Here is a 21,428-nt window from a genome sequence, read left to right as displayed (position 1 = left end):
GCACACTGTCCACGCGGAACCAGGAGGAGACGATAAAAGTTATGAATTCGTCAAATTCTCTGCTGACTGGATAGAGATGCAGGCGATTTTAACGGGTTTTTGCCCGTGGTAATTCTGCTGCAGAGTGTTGACTCTGACCTTGACATAACATTCTAACAATGTTCATTAAAAATTGACCGCCGCAAAGACCAATAAATAATTTCGGAAGCAACTAGCACAGACTTTACCAGCACATTGGAAGTAAGACAGATTTATGACGCGTTTGAATTAGTTTAAAAATTTTTTCCCCATTGCTCTTATTGAGCAGGAGGTCTTAGTGGGTGAGATTCCTGACCAGTTAATCACAAATACTAGTTGGGGCTCTAATTACGAGGAAGAAATGTCCGTGTCCCTTATCATAATAACTTATGCCTTGTAAAAACAATATCAGCAGATAAGCTTGTGGTAAATAAAACCACCATGTGCTCTGTTAAAGGTTTATTCAATTTGAACACTGGGGTTGTTTTTTTCTATCACTTAGAGTTTGGCTTTTCCTGGTCAGGTTTTGGCTTAGATTTGACAACATTTGAAAGTTTAGATAATAATAATAATTTTTTAAAAAAGTAACAAGCTTTATTTAAGTACACCATTCTTTCTACAGCAACTATAATGATATACTGAGTGCAAAATAAAGCTCGGTTTTTCTCACTATTGATAGAGAAAGGGGAAAACTCAGAGTTTAATTCAAAGTAACAGACCAGGAAGGCAGAAGGTTGACTTCTTTTGGTTATTTTATTTAATGCTTTTGGATACAAGTTTCAATTTCCCAGAAATCTGCTGGTTTTAGAAAGCTTGATTAGAAAAGCCACCGTTTAAGATGAATTACATTTTGTCTAAAGGAAATGAATGAACTGTTATAAAATAGCATTTATTTGTCTAAACAGCTCTGCGGTGTCAATATATTGGAAACGATGCCATTAGTGGTTATGGCAGCCATTTAAAAAAAGATATCTCTCAACAGCCACACATGTATCATTTCAACATCCCATTGTTCTGTTTACAGCCCATAGCAGATACTGCAAACCTTCAAAAACAAATACACTCGCATAATACTGACCACACTTCTGTAGGTACATGAGGGTGTAGGAACATATTTACAGCAGGATAACAGTAAAGTTACTCACCTCAGTTGTTGTTGAAGGGCTGTATTTACCTGCAGGCAAAACAAGAAAGCAGTGTAAGCTCAGCCCCAAATACAAACTCATGGCTAGAAAACCAACACTGGGTGGTCACTGAATTATTCATGAAAGCATATCTACAACAGCTTTAGGCAGATTTCATCGTGTTTGAAACAATTATTTGCTAGTATCGCATGAATAAATGAACTGTTATAGAGCTAATGAGCACCAATAGCCAAAACAAGATAAGCTTCTTCTAACACATTGATATTAGCTTATATTGCTAGCTAGCTAGCAGTTGGCCCAGCCACTGAGCATATTGATTTGCAAGTCCACTGGTTTTCCTTTTCTTAACAAAAATGTGTCATAAAACAATAGCTGTGAACATTTTTGAACTCCCAATATGGAAATAAATAATAAGTCCAAGTCTTTACTTACACGGTGGTTTACATGACTTTAAAGTTGGAACTAATACCAGAAAATGACACCAAACCTAACATAACTATGTTCCAGGTCCGAGTTTGCAAATCACTGTGCTCAATGACTGGGCTGGACTAACTAGCTAGCAATGTATTTTGTTGCATTTTGTCATTTTAAAACATGGCAAAGTGTTTTCTAAGAGCGGCTCTTACGTATTAAAGATGTATAAAGAAAAATATCACAATTTTCCCGCATATATCAAAACTTAATACATGCTAGATGGCCATTTTCAATTTTGAGATTGGGGGTGAGGTCTGTCTTAACTCAAAGTTTCAGGACATTTCTCCAACTTATATTCCAACTTCTCAGTAAAGATGGAGTCCATTTTCAGATTGCATCCTTCAACCAAACATGCAGTGCAGAGAAATAAAAATATTTCTTCTTCACGCTCCCTTTGTTTACAAGTTTTTATAATGTAGCCCAGCAACCTGTCAAAGTTAAAGTTCTCTTGCCAGAGTCCTAACAACATTTTCTGATCAAACTTTCACACAATTCCTTACTGAAATTCGTCAATTTTTCCTCAACATATTTGGAATCTGTGCTCACATTTAGATACAAAACACTTAATATAGTTGAGATTTACCATTATGTATGTACTCCAATTAATGAAACAGCACAATTCTCAGGTTGGTGACTTGGCGTCAGATTTCAAAGTCGAATAAAGTCGAATATTTCACTTCTTTTTTCCCGTGACATGTGGACTCATTTGGATCAAACCCATTTCTAAATCCTTTCAACTTGTAAAACTGTGACTGATAGCCGATCAATATCTGTATTGAGTTCTTAAATAAACACATTTCATATAATACCCATCTTTTGTCATTTATATTCATTCTTAAACCCACACTACACAACATTTTGTTGTGGTAAAGATAGATTGGATAAAGAAATGAAAAAAACATTATGTCAATAAAGCAAGTTTTGAAAATTACAGGTTGTTTAAAACTGTTGCTCATTATAATATGACAAAAAGAAAAAAAACACAACTCAAAAGTCACATTTGAATGGCTCATTTTGAAACACATTATTAGTGCAATTTGAAAAGGGAGTCAGGATTTTTATTGTCATACCATTTCACAATTGCTTGAATGTGGTAAAAAATTTGAACTCAGGTCCTAGATGTGTAAATAAAAAAAGGAAAGTTGCCTATAAATACTTCTACTTACTGGCAGTTCAACTAAAGAAACTGCAACATTTTTTCTTATTAATTAGTTCTTATTAATCCTAGTGCATTTTTCTACGCTTCTCACTAAACTCCTTCAGTCAAACCTCCCTGCTTGGTTCGTGTCTTTGTGCAAACTAGACCTGCTTTATTTGTTCAAATTTCTTTCATTCTAATCATCTCATCAGTTTGAGCTGCATGTGATCCGTGATGACAAAACTCTTTCCAAGAACCTTTGTGGGATGAATGTTCCTCCTTCAAAAGAAAGACACTTTAGCAGCCTCTCCAGGCTACGTGTTTTACTTCATGACCAAACAAGCAGCTGACAGATGTTCCTCCGAACAAATAGCTTCTTTGTACGATAACAGACAGTAATGCATCACCACATTGTCAGTGACATCATCAGGACATCAACTTGAATCAGCAGGTTACAGGCCACACAGCTGTCAGGTGTAGAGCTACATATTTCTGTCTTTATAATAAAGCTTTTAATATGTTTGCTAAATATTATCTGGATAGACGTAACACAAAGTGTATGTGAGGATAAAAACTATTTGGTCCCGTTCAGATTTCTTCAGTGTTTGTCACCGTAAAAATGTTTCAGATCATCAGAAACTAATTATATGAACAAGATTAAATACAAAAGGCCCAGTCAGTTTGAATCATGAAAAAACTGTTAACTAGCAAAAAATTATTGGCCACTCAGCCACAGAGAAGACCTCCAGAAAGAGCATTTCCTCTCCAAAACAGCAGGTGGCAGCAGTGATATATGGTTAGCAATATATTTAGAAATATAGGCGTATATTTATTTGCTTCAAGGAAATATATATATATATATATATTTTTATCTCTAGTGAATTATTTGGAAAATGCAGACGTCGTGCTACGAAGTGGTCCTGGTACCAATGTTTGGTTTTTCACATAGGGAAAGATTAGTTTTGATTGCTTTCTTCCTTTAATAAGTGAAATTGTACTTTAAAGCAAACAACAGTATATTTCCTCAAATTATTTCTATTTGATATTAAAAACAATTTAAAATCTAAAATATTTAAGTGGGACAACAAAAAAAAGAAGCAAAAGTAAGATAAGAGTGGTATAGGACAGGAAACACTTTTTCACACGACTATAGGGAATTTTGGTCGACGCCCAGGTCTAAAATATGTCGTTTTGAATATAAACAAAGGTCAGCTTAGCAAATAAGAGATTTAAAACTCCTAACAGCACTCTGTATTGATTTGTCTAATTATGTACACGACTGACTCTGATTAGCCAAGCTGCTGTGTAGAAGAACAGCACAGCACTACTGAAGACTGTCAATAAGTGGCAATTAGAGCAACTACTTGAGCAAGAAACTGAGATTTCATTGATACACGTGAAATGGCTAAATTTACAGATTTTTATGTGACGTCATTCCTTTAATATTTAACTCTACTTATTAGGAGGAAGACTAGAATATCATGAGGGTGGCGTGGAATAATGTATCTTAAAAAGTGAGAGTCTAGAGATGAAAATGTAAATGCAAATTCTGAGGTTGAAAATGAAACTTAAAATGAAGGTGTAATGTTGCTAACGACATAAAGTAGAGTAAGAGATTCGTCCATCCATCCATCCATCCATCAAATGGAGAAAAAGAAACATGGAACAGCTGTCAACCTTACCAGGAGTTGCCTGTCTGCCAAAATTACTCCAAGGTTGTTCTGACGGCTCATTCAGGAGGTCACAGAAAAAGCGGAACTAAGTCTGAAACACTGTAGACCTCACTTCTCTCTGTTAAAGTCAGGGTTATTGACGCAACAATTAAAAAAAAAAGAAACACATGGCAACCATTGGAGAGCTCCTAAAGGAGTGAAAACCACTTCTGACCAAAAATAGATCAGAGGCCTGTTACATTTCCCCCAAAAAATATATATTGGACTGTCGAGACGGCAGTGAAATCTTCTGGAAGGTGTGCATACCGTTACATCAGGCTAAAGCAGCGTTTTAGGAAATAAATACAATATCATCAGTCAACTATGATGGTAATGTGATGGTGTGAGACTGCTTTGCTTCTTCAAGACTTGTCATAATCGATGGAACCACTAATTCTGCAATAACAGAAAATCGTAAAGGCGAACGACCAGCAGTCAGTTCCTGGTCTTAAGTCAGTGGTCTCAAACTGCATTCCTCAAGGGCCGGTGTCCTACAACTTTCAGATGTCTCTCTGTTTCAGCACAACCGGGTCCAATATTAGCTCATTGGCAGAGCTCTGAAGAGCTTGACTGCATGCTAGTGAGGCGGTTTTGCGTTTAATTCAATGGACAAGGGGCAAATCTAAGAGTTGCAAGTGTGGAGGGCTGTGGTTTGAAACAGTGATTTGGTACACACCAACAAATGAGCAAATGAATGCCTCAAAAACAACTAAATGAAGGTTTTAGGGGAGGCCTAGTCAAAGTGGTGTGGCATTTCAAACTCCCCAGTGTTCCTATATCAAAACAATTCTCCATAGATTAGTGGGTCATCATTCCTCCTTAGAGATGAAAGAGTCATTGCCAATGAAATGCTTGAGAACAGATGGTGCCACCGAGGCGAAGCAGTCATTAGGTTCAGAGGGCAATTACAGGTTGGCCTGCATCGCTTGTTTTCCCTTGAATAAATTAAGACTATCCTTTTGAAACTGCTTTTTGTGTTTCCCCAACTCATCTTTATCTATTATTAAAATCTGTTTCTTGATCTGAAAATGTGACAAAGAAAAAAAAAACATTAACAAAAAAACAGAAGAAATCTGTAAGGGAGCAAATATTTGGTATGTGATCAAAAAAATGTCTATTTTTGCATTATTATACAACAGAGAAACACAACGTTGCACTCCCCTCTTCAGTGGTTTCTTCCTCGAATCTAAAAATAGCCCATTCACTCTACTCATATAGACTTACAGGCCAACGCTAGCATCATCATCATCATCACAGCTGTGCCTTTCAGATTTGCTCAACCAAGTCGCTTACACAAGACAGGAGGCGCATCCATTGAATCCAAGGCTACACCGTTAGCTCAGCTGTGTGTATATACAGGCTCTCTAGGCCCTTTGGAAGCCATTAAGACTGACAGGCATTTATTTAGTAGCATTAAGTCTAGTTTGGGAATTCATAAAAAAAAATGGCTTTAGTTTGACGAGAGAAAGCAAAGTGTTACTTTGCCCCATCAGAGACACACCCAACATCTACTCACTGCGACTTATTTGTTGTATAAGAAATGTTGTAAGGTAACATTAATGTACTCGATGGCCACGGAAGCATCATTCCGTGTGCCACCGCAATCCGATCAGTTCAGCTCTTAATCAGCTCCTTTAATCAGATGGAAGCATCATGATGATCAGCCTGATCTGATACGAGGTGGCGAAACAGACACAAGATGACAACGAGGTGAAACATGATGGGAGCACGCACGTGGGGAGGAGGAGGAGGAGGAGGAGGAGGAGGAGGAATCTGCGAAAACACACAAGAGTGAGAGCAACAAGGGTCCGAGATTCCTTTGTGTGTCAGACCCCAGAAGGAGCAGAGTCACGGAGCCTGATGGCCTCATGGTGTTGTTTTCATTCCTACATGCGCAATGAGCCCAAACTGGGCTGGAGGAGGGGGAGAGGGGAGGTTGAGAAACAACAAGAAATAGTGTGAAACAGGCTTTGTGTGAGCCTATTAGCCCAACTTAGGGTTTCCATATTAATACAGGCCTAACTGCCTGCCTGCTGTTGTCCTCGTGTTCAAACTGCGCCTCATTTGAATAAACCTGAGATAATAAAGGCGACAAGGAGGTGGATTGATTTCGGACAATCTTGAGCAGCTGAGCCTGCCATGAATTTTAATTGGGCCGGGTTGTCATAAACAACCGCTTCTTTTACCTTCACAGCCGTGCTGGTCCATCCTCACCGAGCCGTCTTTCTGTATCCTAACGTCCCCCGGTCCAGATATCCTCCGCGGAGCCGCCGCCGCCGCCGCCGCCACCGGAGCATCCTCGGTGGCGGCGGCGCCAGCGAGGCTCCCTTTACCCCGACGGGTCTTCGCCAGCGTCTGGCAGCACTGGTAACACACCGCCCATGCCTGCTCCTCATTGATGGGCTGGCTGTAAAGCCTCAGTATCTCCTCCAGAGACAGGTCCTCGGCATCCTCCGATGAATTCATCTCGTCATGGTGCTTCCGCTCAGCCCGGCGAGTCGCTGCCGCTGCCGCCGCAGCATTCGTCAGCACTTCGTGGTCCCCGCCGAAGCGCCGCTCGGCCATCCTTTCATTCTCTCAGCGAAGGAGGCCCGAAGACGAGAGCAGGTCCAGGCCGACGTGACAGCAGCAGTCTGGGGGCATTTGTGCTTAGTTTCACAAGGCAGCAGCGCTGACCACTGATACAAGAAGAAGCCCGGTGACTGTCCGCTCCTTGGTTTTACTGTCGCACGTCAGTAGGTGGCGTATATTTTCCCGAGTAGCTAACAGGGAGTGTAGGAGTCTTAAAAGCACTGGTCCTATTTTACTGATGACCACGAGGGGGAGTGCTGTCATTTATTTATAATTCAGTGGTGTACCAGCAATAAACTGACAAGGTACGGAGGAATGCAGTTCACTCACTTTCAAACAAACATGCAACGGTGTGAGATATTAAAAAAAAAAATAGGAAGAGATTTAGGATCCACATTTAAGATTTAAAATAAAACTGTCAGTGTTTGTAGGAAAATTAAACATAAAGAAGGACTTTTATTTTTAGCATCAAAGTGAGTCCAAAGCTGTAGAAATTCTTCGAATAAAAATTCCGCTGAAAACGGAATTAAAACATATTTGAACAATTTGCTAACCAATTTGGTTGAACCTTTTTTGTGTTTGTTTCTTGATTGAAAAATTAAAATGAAATATCACATTATTTGTGAAAAAAGGTTTTGAAATGATTCATCAATGTCATGTTGGTCACGTGTGAAACATTTCCACAAGCAACAAATGCAGACACAAATGAGAAGTTTGAACAGTTTATTGAATGTTAATGTGTCTTCTCTCTCCTCGTTGGCCCAGTGCTGTCGTCTTGTCTCAGTCATGCTACAGAATCATCACATAATAATTTATTCATTTCTGCCTGAACAAAAGTGGACTCAAGGTGACTTTCTGATCAAATCATAATCATGTTCTCACCATTCCCACAATGTACTATAACCAGTAGATCAGGAGGTGGAACAGATCTTCTGATTAGGTTTCTGGTCATATGACAGGAGTTGACAAAAAAAAGAAAATAAAGGGTTAAATAGAAGAATATTCATGGATAGAAGAGAGTCAGAACAGTTATGAACTCTGACCTCAATCTCATCCATATTTAAAATTATTATATGGGTACAAAAAAGTTTCCTTACTTATTTTTTCAACTGGGTTCCTTTATCTGCCTCCTCCTGACTGGTGGAGTTGCCATGGAGACCATCTATGGGGACCACATAAAGTTTTTCAGGTATTTTTTCAAAAAAACGTTTTGAATACCTCTTTCAAATCAAAGCAACTAGTCACCATTAGTTATAATAAACTAAACAATTCAAGGTGTTGTTTTTCAATCAATGTTTCCATGGAGACCACTGTTTTCCAAGTAATTTTTCACAAAACTGGTTCCAAAACTTATGTCAAATCAAAACAACTAGTCAGCATTAGTTATAATAAACTAAACAATTTAACGTGTTGTGTTTTTAATCGATGTATCCATGGAGACCACTGTTTTCCAGGTGATTTTTCAAAAAACTGGTTCCAAAACTTATTTCAAATCAAAACAACTAGTCAGCATTAGTTATAATAAACTAAACAATCTGACGTGTTGTTTTGGCACATTTCCTTGCCAAATTGACAATAAAGTAATTCTATGTCTCTTTAAGTCTAACAATAAGATGAAATAATATAATCCAAAACAAAAGTTAGCCACTGTTTAGAACCACCTGTCTTCGACAAACCTCTGACAGCTTCACAGTACAGCTGCATTTATACTGAGATTAATTTGCTAATAGGCAGATTTTATTATTTAAATGACCTCTGAAGACTATATACTGTATTTTATTCAGGAGTGCACTGTATTACAATGTAGGTCACCTCTCTCAAATTTTTATTTGTAAAACATTTTGAAAGTGATGCTCCTCTTTCCCCCTCATAATTATGTGCAGTTGGCCTATTATACAATGTAAAATACATTAAGGGTTGTGGTTTGAATGTGGATACTTTTGCGAGGCAATGTAAATGAATACTGTTTTTGTTTAGTCCCTTTCTTTCTCATAATTGTGAATTAGTTTTAAAGAGTTCTCTGACATTTAACTTCAAAACTTTTTATAAAAACTTTTTTCTCTTTCAAGAAAGTGTCTCACACACAATGATTTGTGCGAGCATTTCTTCAGATTGCACTCACGTAAATGTTTCACGTTAAAGCTACTGGATTACTTTTCTTTAGGCTGCTCACATTTCATGGAAAAGCTGCAGCATCCGTTTGTTTTTAACTAAAAACTTTGTACATCAGTGTCTCTCTGGCGCCCCCTGCTGTTTTCAGCTGGCATTGATAGTGAAATTTAATCGTTTCTCAATTAAATTCCAAGTAATTTCTTCTGAAAAACTTAAACAGCCCATGGCTCTGCACATGATCAGTCATCACACAGCTTCATGGAGGATCACTTTTTATTAAACAGATGCTGCTTATGTGACTCACTCTTATCACATGCACATTATCGTGTGATTAGATCACAGTCCGGTATCCAGGCCTCGGCTGTTTTATGTACACATAAATCCTTGGTTTCAATTACATATAATCATTTATTTAATCAGCTGCGTTCACAATACTCAGTTATAGATCTCTTTTCGACAGCAGATACACACGACAAGAAACAACAACAACACACACTCCGTTAATAAGTTGGGTTTCACGACGTCTGCGGGGGTCGCCCACGGACTCCGAAATGCGTACCGGGTGTGGTTGCCATGGGCGCAATGATGAAACTACCCATATGTAAACAGAAATCTCTGAACACCGACACAGATGCAGCTATAAATACACACCAGCACATGTGGAATGACAGTAAATATATAACTCTCCAGTAAGATTTCTGTGTTCACCTCACATTAAAAAAAAAGCTAATCACTTGTGTTAAAACAGGAAAAAAAATCAACTTTAAACTAGGACAATATATAAAAAGTCTTTTTGTCCCTTGGTTGTAAAAGTGGTAGAGGCTTTCTGATGAGCGGTTTTTACCACAAGGAATGATCATGCAGCACAGTCGTGGCAGAAGCCGACCAAAGATTGGAGGTTGGGGGGGGAGACAGCGTGAGAGAACAGGAAGAACATAACTTAATAATAAACACACGGCATGAGGACGAAAACTGGACGACTGTTTAAACTTTGAACTCTAACAGGTTGCAGTCGATCTTGTAGTAGACGTAGGGATAGTACTCCTGCTGGCTCAGGTTCAGGCCTGGGATGTCCATGGCAGACTGGAACGAAGCAGAAGACTTAGTGTGTGGAGAAACGCTGAGTCATCTCAGTACATCTTAATCAAGCTGTCCATTAAACAGAATAGGGTAATGGTTCGTTTAAAACTAGCATAGTGGAAGAGGAAGATAACATCCAAAGTCTGTGTTGTCACAGCATATCAATGTCCATACCTAATATTAATCAATTTGAACAAAGTATAAAGATCTAAAAAGCAATACAACATTGCTGGAAATAAATGTTGAAAATCCTTAGAGCAGAACGAAGAAGAAAAATCTAAAGTAGTGAAATGTTACACTTTTTACTACATTTTTTGTTACATCTAAAATATTGAAACTTTTTTCTAAAACCACAGTTGGTTATAGGATAGACAGAGGTTTTAAAAGTGTCAGATGAAAATTTGATTCTGTTCACATTAATGTGTAATGCAGAACTCTCCCTCCCCTTGTACTGGTGTTCAACCGAGTGAAACAGGCTACTATACGTTTCTCATGCCTATGAGACAAATGACTGTGGCTGCGGTTTAAAAATAGTTGCAGCTATAAAAAAGAAATGCTTAAATAAATGGTATTGACGGGATTATGTTAATGATTGCTTCCTCAGAACGATTAAGAATAATTGTTTTTCTGTAATAAATAAAAACAAATAATATTTAATTTTTTTTTACATTCTTGGTAAAACAAGACCGGGTATTTTTACTCATATTGTGGGAATCTAATGTTTCATCTCCATCCCTCCTTCTCTTTTCCACAAATGTGAATTTCACATTTATAAACACATGTTCTTAGATTGAAGTCAGTGTTTAGATATCTTCTTTTGTAAATGACCTTTCATGACTGAAAAGAGTTGATTTTTTTCTGTCTTTAAAGACATTGTCTCTGGATTATATACTAATAATGACATTAAAGTATTGTTTCTCGTGCTTTATTAATAAGGCTAGTGTTTCCTTAATGTCCATAAGATCAGCTCAGCAGAAGGGGGTGTTGTTACAGCACTCACGTCAATGATAGCTGCTGCACTACTGTCCAGATGTTTGTACAGGTCGTTCAGAACCTCCCGCAGCTTCTTCATGGTCTTCTTGCTAGGTAGCAGAAGCATTGCCTGAAAGTTCACTGGCAGCCCATATCTACGGGAGAACAACGCAGCAGACATGTTCACTACCACTGGGTTTATTTACAGCAGAAGTGAATCTAAACTGTTAAATGAATACCTCAAAACAGACTCCACAAAGACCCTCAGTGCTTTAATGTGAATCCATGCGATGAAGGCTTCACTGAAGTTAACTTTTAGCCATCGGACGAGGGGACCCTGCAGAAATCGGAACAAGAGGATCGGTTATGTTTGGCTTAAAAGTTTACTTTCCATCTGAATTTGGATTTATGTTTTATTATAAGGGGCACAGTTTCTGTACCAGAGTTTTATGCAACTTCACTGACAATCAGTCCCTCTAGTTTTTTGTGATTCCGCAATCACACAAATTTACACAAAATGAACAGGTCATTCGCTGCACAGTGGCGCAGTTGGTAGCACTGTTGCCTTGCAGCAAGAAGGTCCTGGGTTCGATTCCCGGCCGGGGTCTTTCTGCATGGAGTTTGCATGTTCTCCCTGTGCGTGCGTGGGTTCTCTCCGGGTACTCCGGCTTCCTCCCACAGTCCAAAAACATGACTGTCAGGTCAATTGGTTTCTCTAAATTTTCCCTAGGTGTGAGTGTGTGTGTGCATGGTTGTTTGTCCTGTATGTCTCTGTGTTGCCCTGCGACAGACTGGCGACCTGTCCAGGCTGTACCCCGCCTCTCGCCCGGAACGTAGCTGGAGATGGGCACCAGCAACCCTCCCAACCCCATTAGGGACAAGGGTGAACAGAAAATGGATGGATGGATGGATGGATGGAACAGGTCATTCTGTTGCGCTAGTTTATTGTAAATTTTCAGAAAAATAGTCAAAAACATAGGGTTCAAGTAACTGCTTATTTCCACCTGCAAGTGGCAGCATTTCTTACTTCTATTACAGTCTTACTTGATGTCAAGTTTTAGTCAATATGGAGAGTACCAAAAATCGAGCTAAATAAGCTCTTTAATGAATAACAATGTTTGTGTGTCCAATCCATCTGCTTATTGTTATTTCACATTTGTCTTTTATCTGTAGATTTTGGAAGGGATTTTAATGAGGAAAAATATGACAAAATTCCTTGCTAAGATTTCTAAAGTGGCACCGTGAAATGAGAGATTTTGACTGAAAAAAACAAAGAATTTTTAAAAAAAAGGTAAAATCCCAGAGGGACTGGATGAATACAATTTTCAAAGTGATTCAGGTTATAACAGGTAAAAGCAAACATTTCTGTTTTCTATGCAGAACATGATGGAAAAGTATCCAGCAGTGTGAGGTTCCCCACATTGGGCAGGAGCTGAGTTCAGATCCTGTGGCTTGTGAGAGCAACCGATTATTTTATTTTTATTTACTCGGCTGTAATAATGCAACCAGAAAATGTACGGGATGACCTAAAGGTCATGTTCATGTATGAACACTCTGAAACACTGGTATGGGCTTCGGTTTAAATACTGCATCGTTGATGATTCAATAATCTAACTTAGATAGGAAAAAAAACAAAACAATCCAACAGGAATTAGCTGATCGATATGTAGAAAAGTCAAGTGTCTCACAATCAACTTCACTTACAAACTGCTTCTTCTTATCTGTGGAGAGCCTTGTCATCTCCTCCTTGTCAGCCTTCATCTCCTCTTCATTGTACTGGAAGTCTCTCACCGTGAATCTGGCAGGAAAAAAAATAAAAAAGCTTCATCTAATCAAACAAGCACCGTCTTGTGGAAAGCCACATGTTGGGGGAGAGACTAAATCAATGGCGCCAGACTAAATCATAAAGTCTTACTTGTTCTCTCTGGCTTTGTGCTTGAAGTCATCTATGGCTTTCCTGAACAAAGTAACGCTGAACAGCCCACTGTCACTGTCTTCAAACAGCAGGCTGGAGGACAGCATGAATGGGGATTTTAATATTGCAGAGAGTCGTGTAAAAATCCTCGGCATTGTTGTTTGATCACATTTTTGTTACTTACTTTGACGATCGAGGCACCACCATCTCGGCCAGTGTTTCATACGTTTTCTGCCAGTCAGGATAATTAATCCTAAAAGAACGGAGCAGACGCGTTAATGAGCCAAACTTTTGAATCAATCATGACTAGAAGTTTTAGACTTACTTTGGTACAACCACCAGCATAGTAATGAGGTACTCTGAATCCAGGACAAAATCTTCCTTTTTGACAAGGTCAGCCAGGCTTCTGGTCAGCAAGCTCCCCCTAGTGGCAAAGGACGATTATACAGGAATACAAAACAAAGTAAAAAAAACAAAAACAAGAAAACATTCCAGTTCTAAGGAAGAGGATTAGGGCCACCAAAAAAAAAAAAAATAATTCTGACTTTAAAGTCAGAATTATTTTTTTTATTTTTTCGGTGGCCCTAATCCTCCTCCGTACAGTTCACATCTGAATAGAGTAGAACAATAAAGTACCACATTGAAGCTTCTTCTTGAGACCCTTAAAAAAAAAAAGCTCTTTAAACTAAATTTCAATACATGTATCTAACACTTACGCATTCTTCCTTTCCAAGTTCTGCAGGTTTCCCTTCAGGTTGTTATAAGCTGATGCTCTGGCCTTCAAGTCATTGTCAATTTGGCTTACTTGCTGAAGGGAAGAAGAAGCAAAGCAGAGATTTAACGACTTACGAAGAATCTAAAAGCACTTCATGGATGGAAAATCTGGCAAGTTCAAACAACTCTCTCCAAGACAGAAGCAATCCAGCAAAGTAATTATTACAAGGATTCTGGCAAAAAATTCACAGGACATCAGAGATTATTTAAATCATACGGACAGACCTACCTTTGAGATGATTTCTGAGATGTTTTTAAGAGACTGCTTTATGGGATATTTCGCCATGTCCCACTGGAACCGTGTGATGTAGGTGACCAGGTCAACTAAAACACAAACAATAAAGCACTTGAGGTTTTTCTGTGCTATGCACAGTTTTTTACAATGTGTCAAATATATCAAACCCCAAATCTGAATGTGTTTTATTTGTATTTTATGTGATAAACTAACACAAACTACAACATATTTTTGTAGTATAAGAAAAGATGAAAATGTTTTCAGGATTTTCTTTATTTTACAAATAATCTTAGAAGTGTGGTGTGTAATTGTATTTGGTAAATTGTAATTGTATTTAAATAAAATCCAGGGCCTTCAGAAGTGACCTCAGTTGTAAACAGCTGTAATTGCAGTGACAGATGGTTCTACTCAGAGTAAGGCAGGGCAATAAAAGGCATGAAAATAAATCTGCTGACTTTTTCATACTACATCTTTTTCGATTTTAACGGATTTCTTTCTTGCTTTTTTCCTCCAAAAAATTACAAATAACAGAAAACATTTTAGAAGTGCCTTTTATTTCAATCATTCCCTTGTACAACAGTTTCTTCATGAGAGTATAGTCATAATATTAGCAAAACACAGATGCAATTTTACCAGAAGAAAATCTTAAAATTATGAGGAATAAGTTATTTTAATGATAAAAAGCTTGGATAACTAATTTGTTTTGTGTTGGAGTTCTAATAAATTTACTACTTCATTCTCATAATATTCTGACTATATTCTTGTAAGATTATGACTTCACTCTCGTTATTACAAAAAATATCTTAGCCTGACATCACTCCAAACTATGAAAACCCAAGGAGATCAGTGGTGAAAAAGAAATTCAGATTTAACTAACCTTCAAAAAAAAAAGTGATTAATCAATTAAATCAATTTATTGCTAAGCTCTAACTCAGGGGTCTCAAAACAAATGAACACCACACTTTGTTTTGTTTGTGAAAAAAGAACAAGCTTTGAAAAACATACATGACATTTCCAAGCACTTCACAATCATGCTTTTTGTGTTGGTCTATGAAATAAAATCCAAAAGATATACATTTAGATGTGAGGTTGTTCTAGCTAGAAGAATGAGCTTTAGTTTCATGACATTACTGCTCAAATTACCACATTTAAACAACACAATTCTTCCTATATATAACTTTGATCAACGCAACAACATAGATAGAACTGTACCTCCGTTGGCCAGCAGGTTCTCCTGCACTTTGTCTCGGCTGTCCTCCAGCACATCGGCCATGTACTGAGCCACCTTCTTCACCACACTGCGAAACCCCAGAAGACACCAAATTATGATGTGACCTCATAACCCGCAAGCAAAAAGCTCCTGAAAGCTCAGAAGCTTTTGCACATAAATGTTAAAAAAAAAAAAAAAAGAAGCTTTTGACAAGGTTAGTTCTAACATGGCACATGAAAGCAAACCCCTTCAGAGGGCCAAACGCTACATAAGAAACTACTATTTTAGAATAATATCCAATTCTCTTATTGTACATATGAAATGTTTTAGACAACTAAGACTTCTTTTCAGATTTACTAAACGCAAACTTTGAAGTGGAACTACACTTATGGCCGACGGACGGCAAACAACTGCTGCTGTGATGCAAGCTTGGTTTTTTTCCTCACAGATGTGGAAATCCCCACAGTGGAACCAAAGCATAGATCAGGCAGTAACAGCAGCGTGCGAGTTCTGGATGAGACACTTTTCCAAAAGACTAAACTTATACCAGATAGGCCGTACGGCCAAAACATGACTAAAGACAAATCTGCTGATGTGTCACCCAACTGTAAAAGGCCAAGTTTAGACCTCAGGAGCTCACTGTTCGCAATTCCCGGCAAAATTCCTCAAGGTTACGAGGTCAGGGAGGAGGGTAGAGAACGGTAAACCGGCCACATCTGAGGGTCAGTGTTGAACATTAGTGTTTTGACAGAGATGCATCAATCAGGTTTTCACTAGTTAAGGCCAACGTACAGGTTCCTTCCAAAATTAACTCTCTAAATCTAGGCTGTTTTTAAGGACTTAACCTGCAATTTAAAGATCGGAGTCAATCAAGAGAAATTTAAACAATTCTGATCCCTGGATGATTGGTTAGTACTTTCAATCATCAAACGCTAAAGAAGCACCACAATAATAACATTTCTAGTCATGAAGTGTGAAGCGATGTGAATACCTTTCGACAAATGAATCTAATTTGGCGAGTTCGTCTGAAAGTCCAACCAAGACATCAAGCGTTCCCACCTGTTTTATGCATAAAATAGAAAAGAAAAAACATTAAAACGTTTTTGCCATTTAGGGATGGAGACCCCCCTCCCCCGAAGGTCAACAAGGCCGTGTTTGAACACTGACAACTAACGCTAAACCAGCCTGCAGTGATGCCCAGGGGGGGGCCCTGTGTGCTTAGGATGGCGCCTCTTTGTCCAGGGTTGCTCATGCATCGCTAACAGTTCCAGGAGGACATCACAGTCCCACGTAGAAACAACGTCAGCAGGATGCACTTACTCCATGTTCAGCACGGAGACGAGCTGAACCCATGATCTGAGCTGCTCTGTGGATTGAAACTTTGCCTAAACGCTTTCACCATGCAGAAAAGCGATGCGTGCAGGGACTGCTTTTCAAACAGACAGGCTGCTTACTCTTGACAACGGATCCACACGGTGAGTTGTCTTGAAAACTACATGGATTTCAGATTGGATTTATAAACGGGTGGGGATATATTCTTTAAAAAAGTGGAAGGATGAAAACTGACAACCAGAGGAGCACTGGAATCCACTCTAACCTTGAGGTCTGGGATGCTGAACTTGTGATTGGTGGAGAGGTTGTTAGTGCGTGTGGTTGCTGCCATCAGCTTGTCCCATGTCTGTTGGCAGGTCTTCTCTCCAGGAGCAGAGATGAGCCAAAACTCGGTCATGGTTACAGCTCTGGAGAAGATTCTGGAAACTGGAAGGAAAGCCGTTTTAGGAATATTTTCAATTATTTCCACAATTATATAAACATTTAAGTTAGCAATACAAAGCACTCTACTAAAAAATTGCTATTCCTTGACTGCAATACATCTAAGGCGATGTACTGACATGGTTTTTATATGTAAAATGCAGCAATGGATGGTCATACTATACCATTAGGCTAATGAGAAACTCATTCAATAGGAATGTCCATTATTGTCCTGGCCTTAATTTATTGCCTTCTCTATTCGACTTCGCTCCCGGCTACTAACCAAACAGCAGTACTGAATATTACCCAAATAACGTGTTGAAGCAACGGCAGAAAACGATAGATAAGGTCAAGCAACATCCAGCAGGGATTAGCTGCCGCTAGCCACTGGGCTAGCTATGCTAACAACAACACAGGTGTTTTTTTCCAGAGCTCCTTAACTATTTCACTCACCCGTGTGCTAACTGCGTTGGTGTTACTGGTGGAAATACAGCCGCCTGTAGTGATTCTATGGCTTGACAATGTTCATAGTTGCCATTCAGCGCAGGTCGTGAGGTCTCCTGACAGCAGCATCAGAGTCAGCTGATCCAATAGAGGAACCGGAAGGCCTCTGTCAGGCTTACCGAGGAGGCCGCAGCGACACCCACTGGTAGTAGAATGGTAGTGCAGTACGAGTTGTTTTTTACAGTGGTATTGGATGAAGGAAGATATTAAATAACTCTATAGATAGATATAGGGTGTAACCTTTCGTATATCTTGCTAGTCCATATTAGTTATATTTTTCTATATTTTGTGGCATCTTCTTTTAGTAGTTTAAACATCTCTACTAGCTATTTTCCTTACCTTGTAATAGCATCTTTAACTGCATCTCCTTTTGGTAATTTTGAGTCTATTTGTGTATTAATTTTCTCATTTGCTCTCTTCCATATGATGCAACTTTATAGTTGTAACCATACCAAGCAAAGAAACCTCTCATAGAAGACTCTAAAACAATATAATATCAGAATAAACTTTATTGGCTAAGGTTGTGTGCACAAACATGAAATTTGACTTCAGTTTTCAAGCACTCACAGCACACAGACATAAAGTATAAAGATAGAAACTTCAGAGGAGATAAAATGAAGAATAAAAAGAAAAATATGCATATAAACTAACCCATTTAATAAATTGCAATATCACTGAAAAGTCCATATATATTAAGTAAAAATATTAAATAGATTAATTACACACCTTTAGATGTTTGAAAGCTTTCATTTCTGTTAATTGTGATAATTTTCCACTTACAGGTAATAAAAACATGACATTTAAAATTTAAATATTACATCAGACCAATTAAAAAAAACATTTTTAAAAAACATAAATGTGGATTTAATGAAAAGTTTGCATCATACCTGTTTTAAGGTTATTTTCAAAGGTCCTTTTAATTTAAGATTCATTGGGACATGCATTCTAATTTATTATACATGCAGTCAACAATTATGAACAAGGGCCCCAATACTGTTTGGGTCTCCAGTCAGTTTCTTTAGTAATGTATCCCTAGCAACAGCGGCGTAGATATTATATAAGAAACATTGCAGAGAAAAAAACATGTTGTCAAAGGTCACTTTTTTTGTTGCCATTTATGGTTTTGACAAATGTCAAAAAACAATAAACTATAAGACCTCCACCTCAGAGTCAAGCTACCGTCGACATCCTCTATTCTTTAGCATTTTATTAGAGCAGGAGACAAATGATGATTGGTGACAAGTCAGTGGCACTTGAGGTTTGAGGGTTGCTAAATTTAGGCAAGTCAGGTCAGGTTTCCTGATTATGGGTGTCTCCTGCAAAGAAAGCGAGGAAAACGCCCCCAAAGGGACATGTTTATAGTTTAGTGGGCCTGGGCTTTATTGTTTGGGACACAATGCTTGGTCTGTCTGGAGCCAACCCTCAACATCAAACAGCAGGCTAGAGTTTGCCCGTGGCTGGCAGCAGGCCAGTCTGCAGGGACATTATCAGGACACCACATGCCCGCGCTGGGCACTGTGCCGCTGGGAGTCCGGTGTGCGATCAGCTGAGGCTCAGTGAGGATGAAGCTGTTTCCAGTACTGCTTCTGCCACAAACGACAATGTGGAAAAAATTTTTCCTGACATTTCTATGGAGAATAGGCGCCTGGAAGCATTCAAGAATTTAAGCGTAATAGAATAGATCTGCCGACTTTTGTCATTTTTTTGTTGCTAGCTCGTCTTCTCTTTTTTTATTTCTCTTACTGAATAGCAGTATACAAATGAACAATAATATTGTTGTTCAAGCAGAAATCTGGAGAGCTAAAGTAAACTGCTATGTTTTTATTATGAAGGCAAAAGAGTGTTTTTAATGTTTTTTAGAAACGTTATTCCTGCATGTAACTAGTTCAACTATCGTGCAACTGTCTGCCATCTATAGTTCACACATAGATGAACTATAGATGGTAGCCCAACTGCCATAGTTTACCAACTACCAATTGGTAAACTATGGCACCTCCATTTTGCAAGAGCAACATATAAACCACCTGGCATTAAGCAAACCCAAAAAACTTTTAGAATAGAAATGTTCTTTATTACATTACATTAGTACTCTGATACATTTTTGTTTGAAAATTTCCACAACTTTACACAACCCTGATCCAGCACACTGTCCTCTCACTAATGTTCTCAAGCAAACACCTGAGGCCTGTCCAGAAACGGGTGTTTATGTTAAGATAAAACTATAAACAGGTTGCATCAAATTCTAGGTATTAGAGTAAAGGGAAATTAATACCAACATACACTTTTCAGTTGTTTTTTTTTTTTTTTGTAACATCTTATTTTGCTTCTTCTTCTCAAATTGACACTTTTTATGTTGGTCTTTCACATAAAACATTCCAATGAAATACTGTGAAGTTGGTGGTTGAAACTTGACAAAATATGAAAGGGTTCAATGGGTGTGAATACTTTTGCAAGCCACTGGATATTTGATAACACAGCAGAAAATAAAACTCACGCTTACAGCTTTTTAAAATAAGATCTTGCTTGATTCATGGGAAATAGGTTTTATTTCCCAGAAAGAATACACTATACTCCTTTCATTTTAGTCTGAGACACTCTCACAAGTTCATGATCTGACATAATTATGAAGTTTAAAGACACTCTGTCTTTTGCAGGGTGGAGACAAAGGTTAAATGTGCATCATTTGTCAGACTGCGTTATTGTTTGCCTTTCAGGTACTATCTTGCAGACTCTCTCCACCTCTTTGATACAATTGTTGAACATGACATGTCAAGAAAATGGCTACAGATAAGATTTGATTCATCTTTTCAGTTTATTTTTAGGTGAATTAATTTTTTTTCCCCCTCCTGGATAAATGCTTTCGGATTCTTATTTCAAATCACATCAAAAATAATGCTTTATATTCGTTGCATTCATTCGTTGCTGGACAAATGCTGCTCAGTTTAGTCTCGCATACATACTCATCACATGAACAAAAATGTATAAAACATGGTCATAAATGTCTGACTTATTCATTTGATTTTGGAAAGAGTGTCCGGCTTGTCAACACCGACTCTGAATAGCAGGGAAGGTCCAGCCAAGTGTGTTGTTATATGGGTTCTTGGATCCAGTTGCGTTTCTTTTTCCCTGATTATCATGCAGATCATTGTGAGACATTTGTTTGCATTTCCTTTCTGCTCACTGGCATTCTCTGGCAAAAAGAGGGGAAACCATGTCTGTGTGACTTAACAACACCACAGCAACTTGCATAAAATCAGTTCATAGAGGATTTGTGCAGTCGCTCATGTCCACATGATGGATTAATGGCCTAATAATTAAACGTGGATTTACAAAGAAGACCTGATACCTAAACATTCATTATATTGGTGACTAAGAGCTGAAATTTATTGTAAAAAAAAGAAATAAATTGGATGTTGTTTAATACATTTTTTTCAGCTGTTACCCATTTAATCGGTTTTAAAAGGCCTGTTTTGTTCTGTCTGACTGGAAATTCAGTCAGACCCGATTTAGGGTCTGCCTAAATCTGTGCACTGAGGTAATCTGTTTGCAATGTTTGCAGATATGAATTCCTGCAGCACAATGCAGCCACTGGAGTATTTGGCCTGACGGTGGGTGGTACGCATGTCCCTCTGTCGCATACCCAACGGGCTGCGCTGCCTATTATGAGCCAAACAATGGAAATCAGGAGCAAGCTTTACTGGAAGCCACTCTAGATGCTATGTATGATTAGCCTTATATATACATAGCCTCAGTTTGTGCCGCAGAAAACGGGCACAAAACACGGAACAGCTTTTGTGCCGCAGCCCGAGGAAAGCC

The 21,428-nt window shown here is 38.5% G+C and overlaps 2 protein-coding genes and 2 long non-coding RNA genes across 6 annotated transcripts in view; 1 reads left to right on the top strand and 3 right to left on the bottom strand.

Annotated features, from left to right (window-relative positions):
- spire1b (spire-type actin nucleation factor 1b) overlaps nucleotides 1–7,324 on the bottom strand; it is a 37,952-nt gene extending 30,628 nt beyond the window's left edge. For 2 of the 3 annotated variants that reach the window (XM_028016241.1, XM_028016240.1), the window contains exons 1-2: nucleotides 6,674–7,324; nucleotides 1,164–1,192 (exon numbers count right to left, since the gene is read on the bottom strand). In XM_028016241.1, the coding sequence (XP_027872042.1) occupies nucleotides 1,164–1,192; nucleotides 6,674–7,052 (408 nt within the window). In that variant the 5' untranslated portion in view covers nucleotides 7,053–7,324. The remainder of the gene's footprint in view (nucleotides 1–1,163; nucleotides 1,193–6,673) is intronic. The other variant, XM_028016242.1, reaches the window with a different exon arrangement.
- Nucleotides 7,325–7,764: 440 nt separating this feature from the next.
- LOC114144120 (uncharacterized) lies at nucleotides 7,765–8,213 on the bottom strand. Its single transcript, XR_003595409.1, has 3 exons — nucleotides 8,156–8,213; nucleotides 7,941–8,002; nucleotides 7,765–7,847 (listed from the first exon to the last, which is right to left on the bottom strand). It is a non-coding gene; the product is annotated as an uncharacterized LOC114144120 (long non-coding RNA).
- A 1,212-nt stretch (nucleotides 8,214–9,425) lies between these two features.
- On the bottom strand, nucleotides 9,426–17,723 carry LOC114145317 (V-type proton ATPase subunit C 1-A). The gene is made up of 13 exons (XM_028018821.1): nucleotides 17,562–17,723; nucleotides 16,954–17,114; nucleotides 16,348–16,415; nucleotides 15,359–15,444; nucleotides 14,141–14,235; nucleotides 13,854–13,945; nucleotides 13,463–13,561; nucleotides 13,322–13,390; nucleotides 13,138–13,230; nucleotides 12,927–13,020; nucleotides 11,462–11,559; nucleotides 11,251–11,377; nucleotides 9,426–10,253 (listed from the first exon to the last, which is right to left on the bottom strand). The coding sequence occupies exons 2-13, from the start codon at nucleotides 17,083–17,085 to the stop codon at nucleotides 10,155–10,157; spliced, it is 1,152 nt and encodes a 383-aa protein (XP_027874622.1). The 5' UTR covers nucleotides 17,086–17,114; nucleotides 17,562–17,723; the 3' UTR covers nucleotides 9,426–10,154.
- On the top strand, nucleotides 14,242–15,209 carry LOC114145318 (uncharacterized). Its single transcript, XR_003595658.1, has 2 exons — nucleotides 14,242–15,037; nucleotides 15,137–15,209. It is a non-coding gene; the product is annotated as an uncharacterized LOC114145318 (long non-coding RNA).
- Nucleotides 17,724–21,428: the final 3,705 nt, after the last annotated feature.

This window comes from Xiphophorus couchianus, chromosome 5, assembly GCF_001444195.1.
Source record: "Xiphophorus couchianus chromosome 5, X_couchianus-1.0, whole genome shotgun sequence".
NCBI classification, from domain to species: domain Eukaryota; kingdom Metazoa; phylum Chordata; class Actinopteri; order Cyprinodontiformes; family Poeciliidae; genus Xiphophorus; species Xiphophorus couchianus.
The sequence above is the reverse complement of the archived record's forward strand: the minus strand, read 5'-3'. Positions and strand labels throughout refer to the sequence as shown.

Bases quoted from the DNA above. Each gene is read 5' to 3' on its own strand.
- LOC114145317 (XM_028018821.1), bottom strand. From the start codon at position 17,085: ATGACCGAGTTTTGGCTCATCTCTGCTCCTGGAGAGAAGACCTGCCAA. The intron at 15,445-16,347 runs GTATTCACATCG...GGGGTTTCGCAG, and splicing joins TTAGATTCATTTGTCGAAAG to TGTGGTGAAGAAGGTGGCTC. The intron at 11,378-11,461 runs GTATTCATTTAA...GTTCTCCCGTAG, and splicing joins TTTGTGGAGTCTGTTTTGAG to ATATGGGCTGCCAGTGAACT.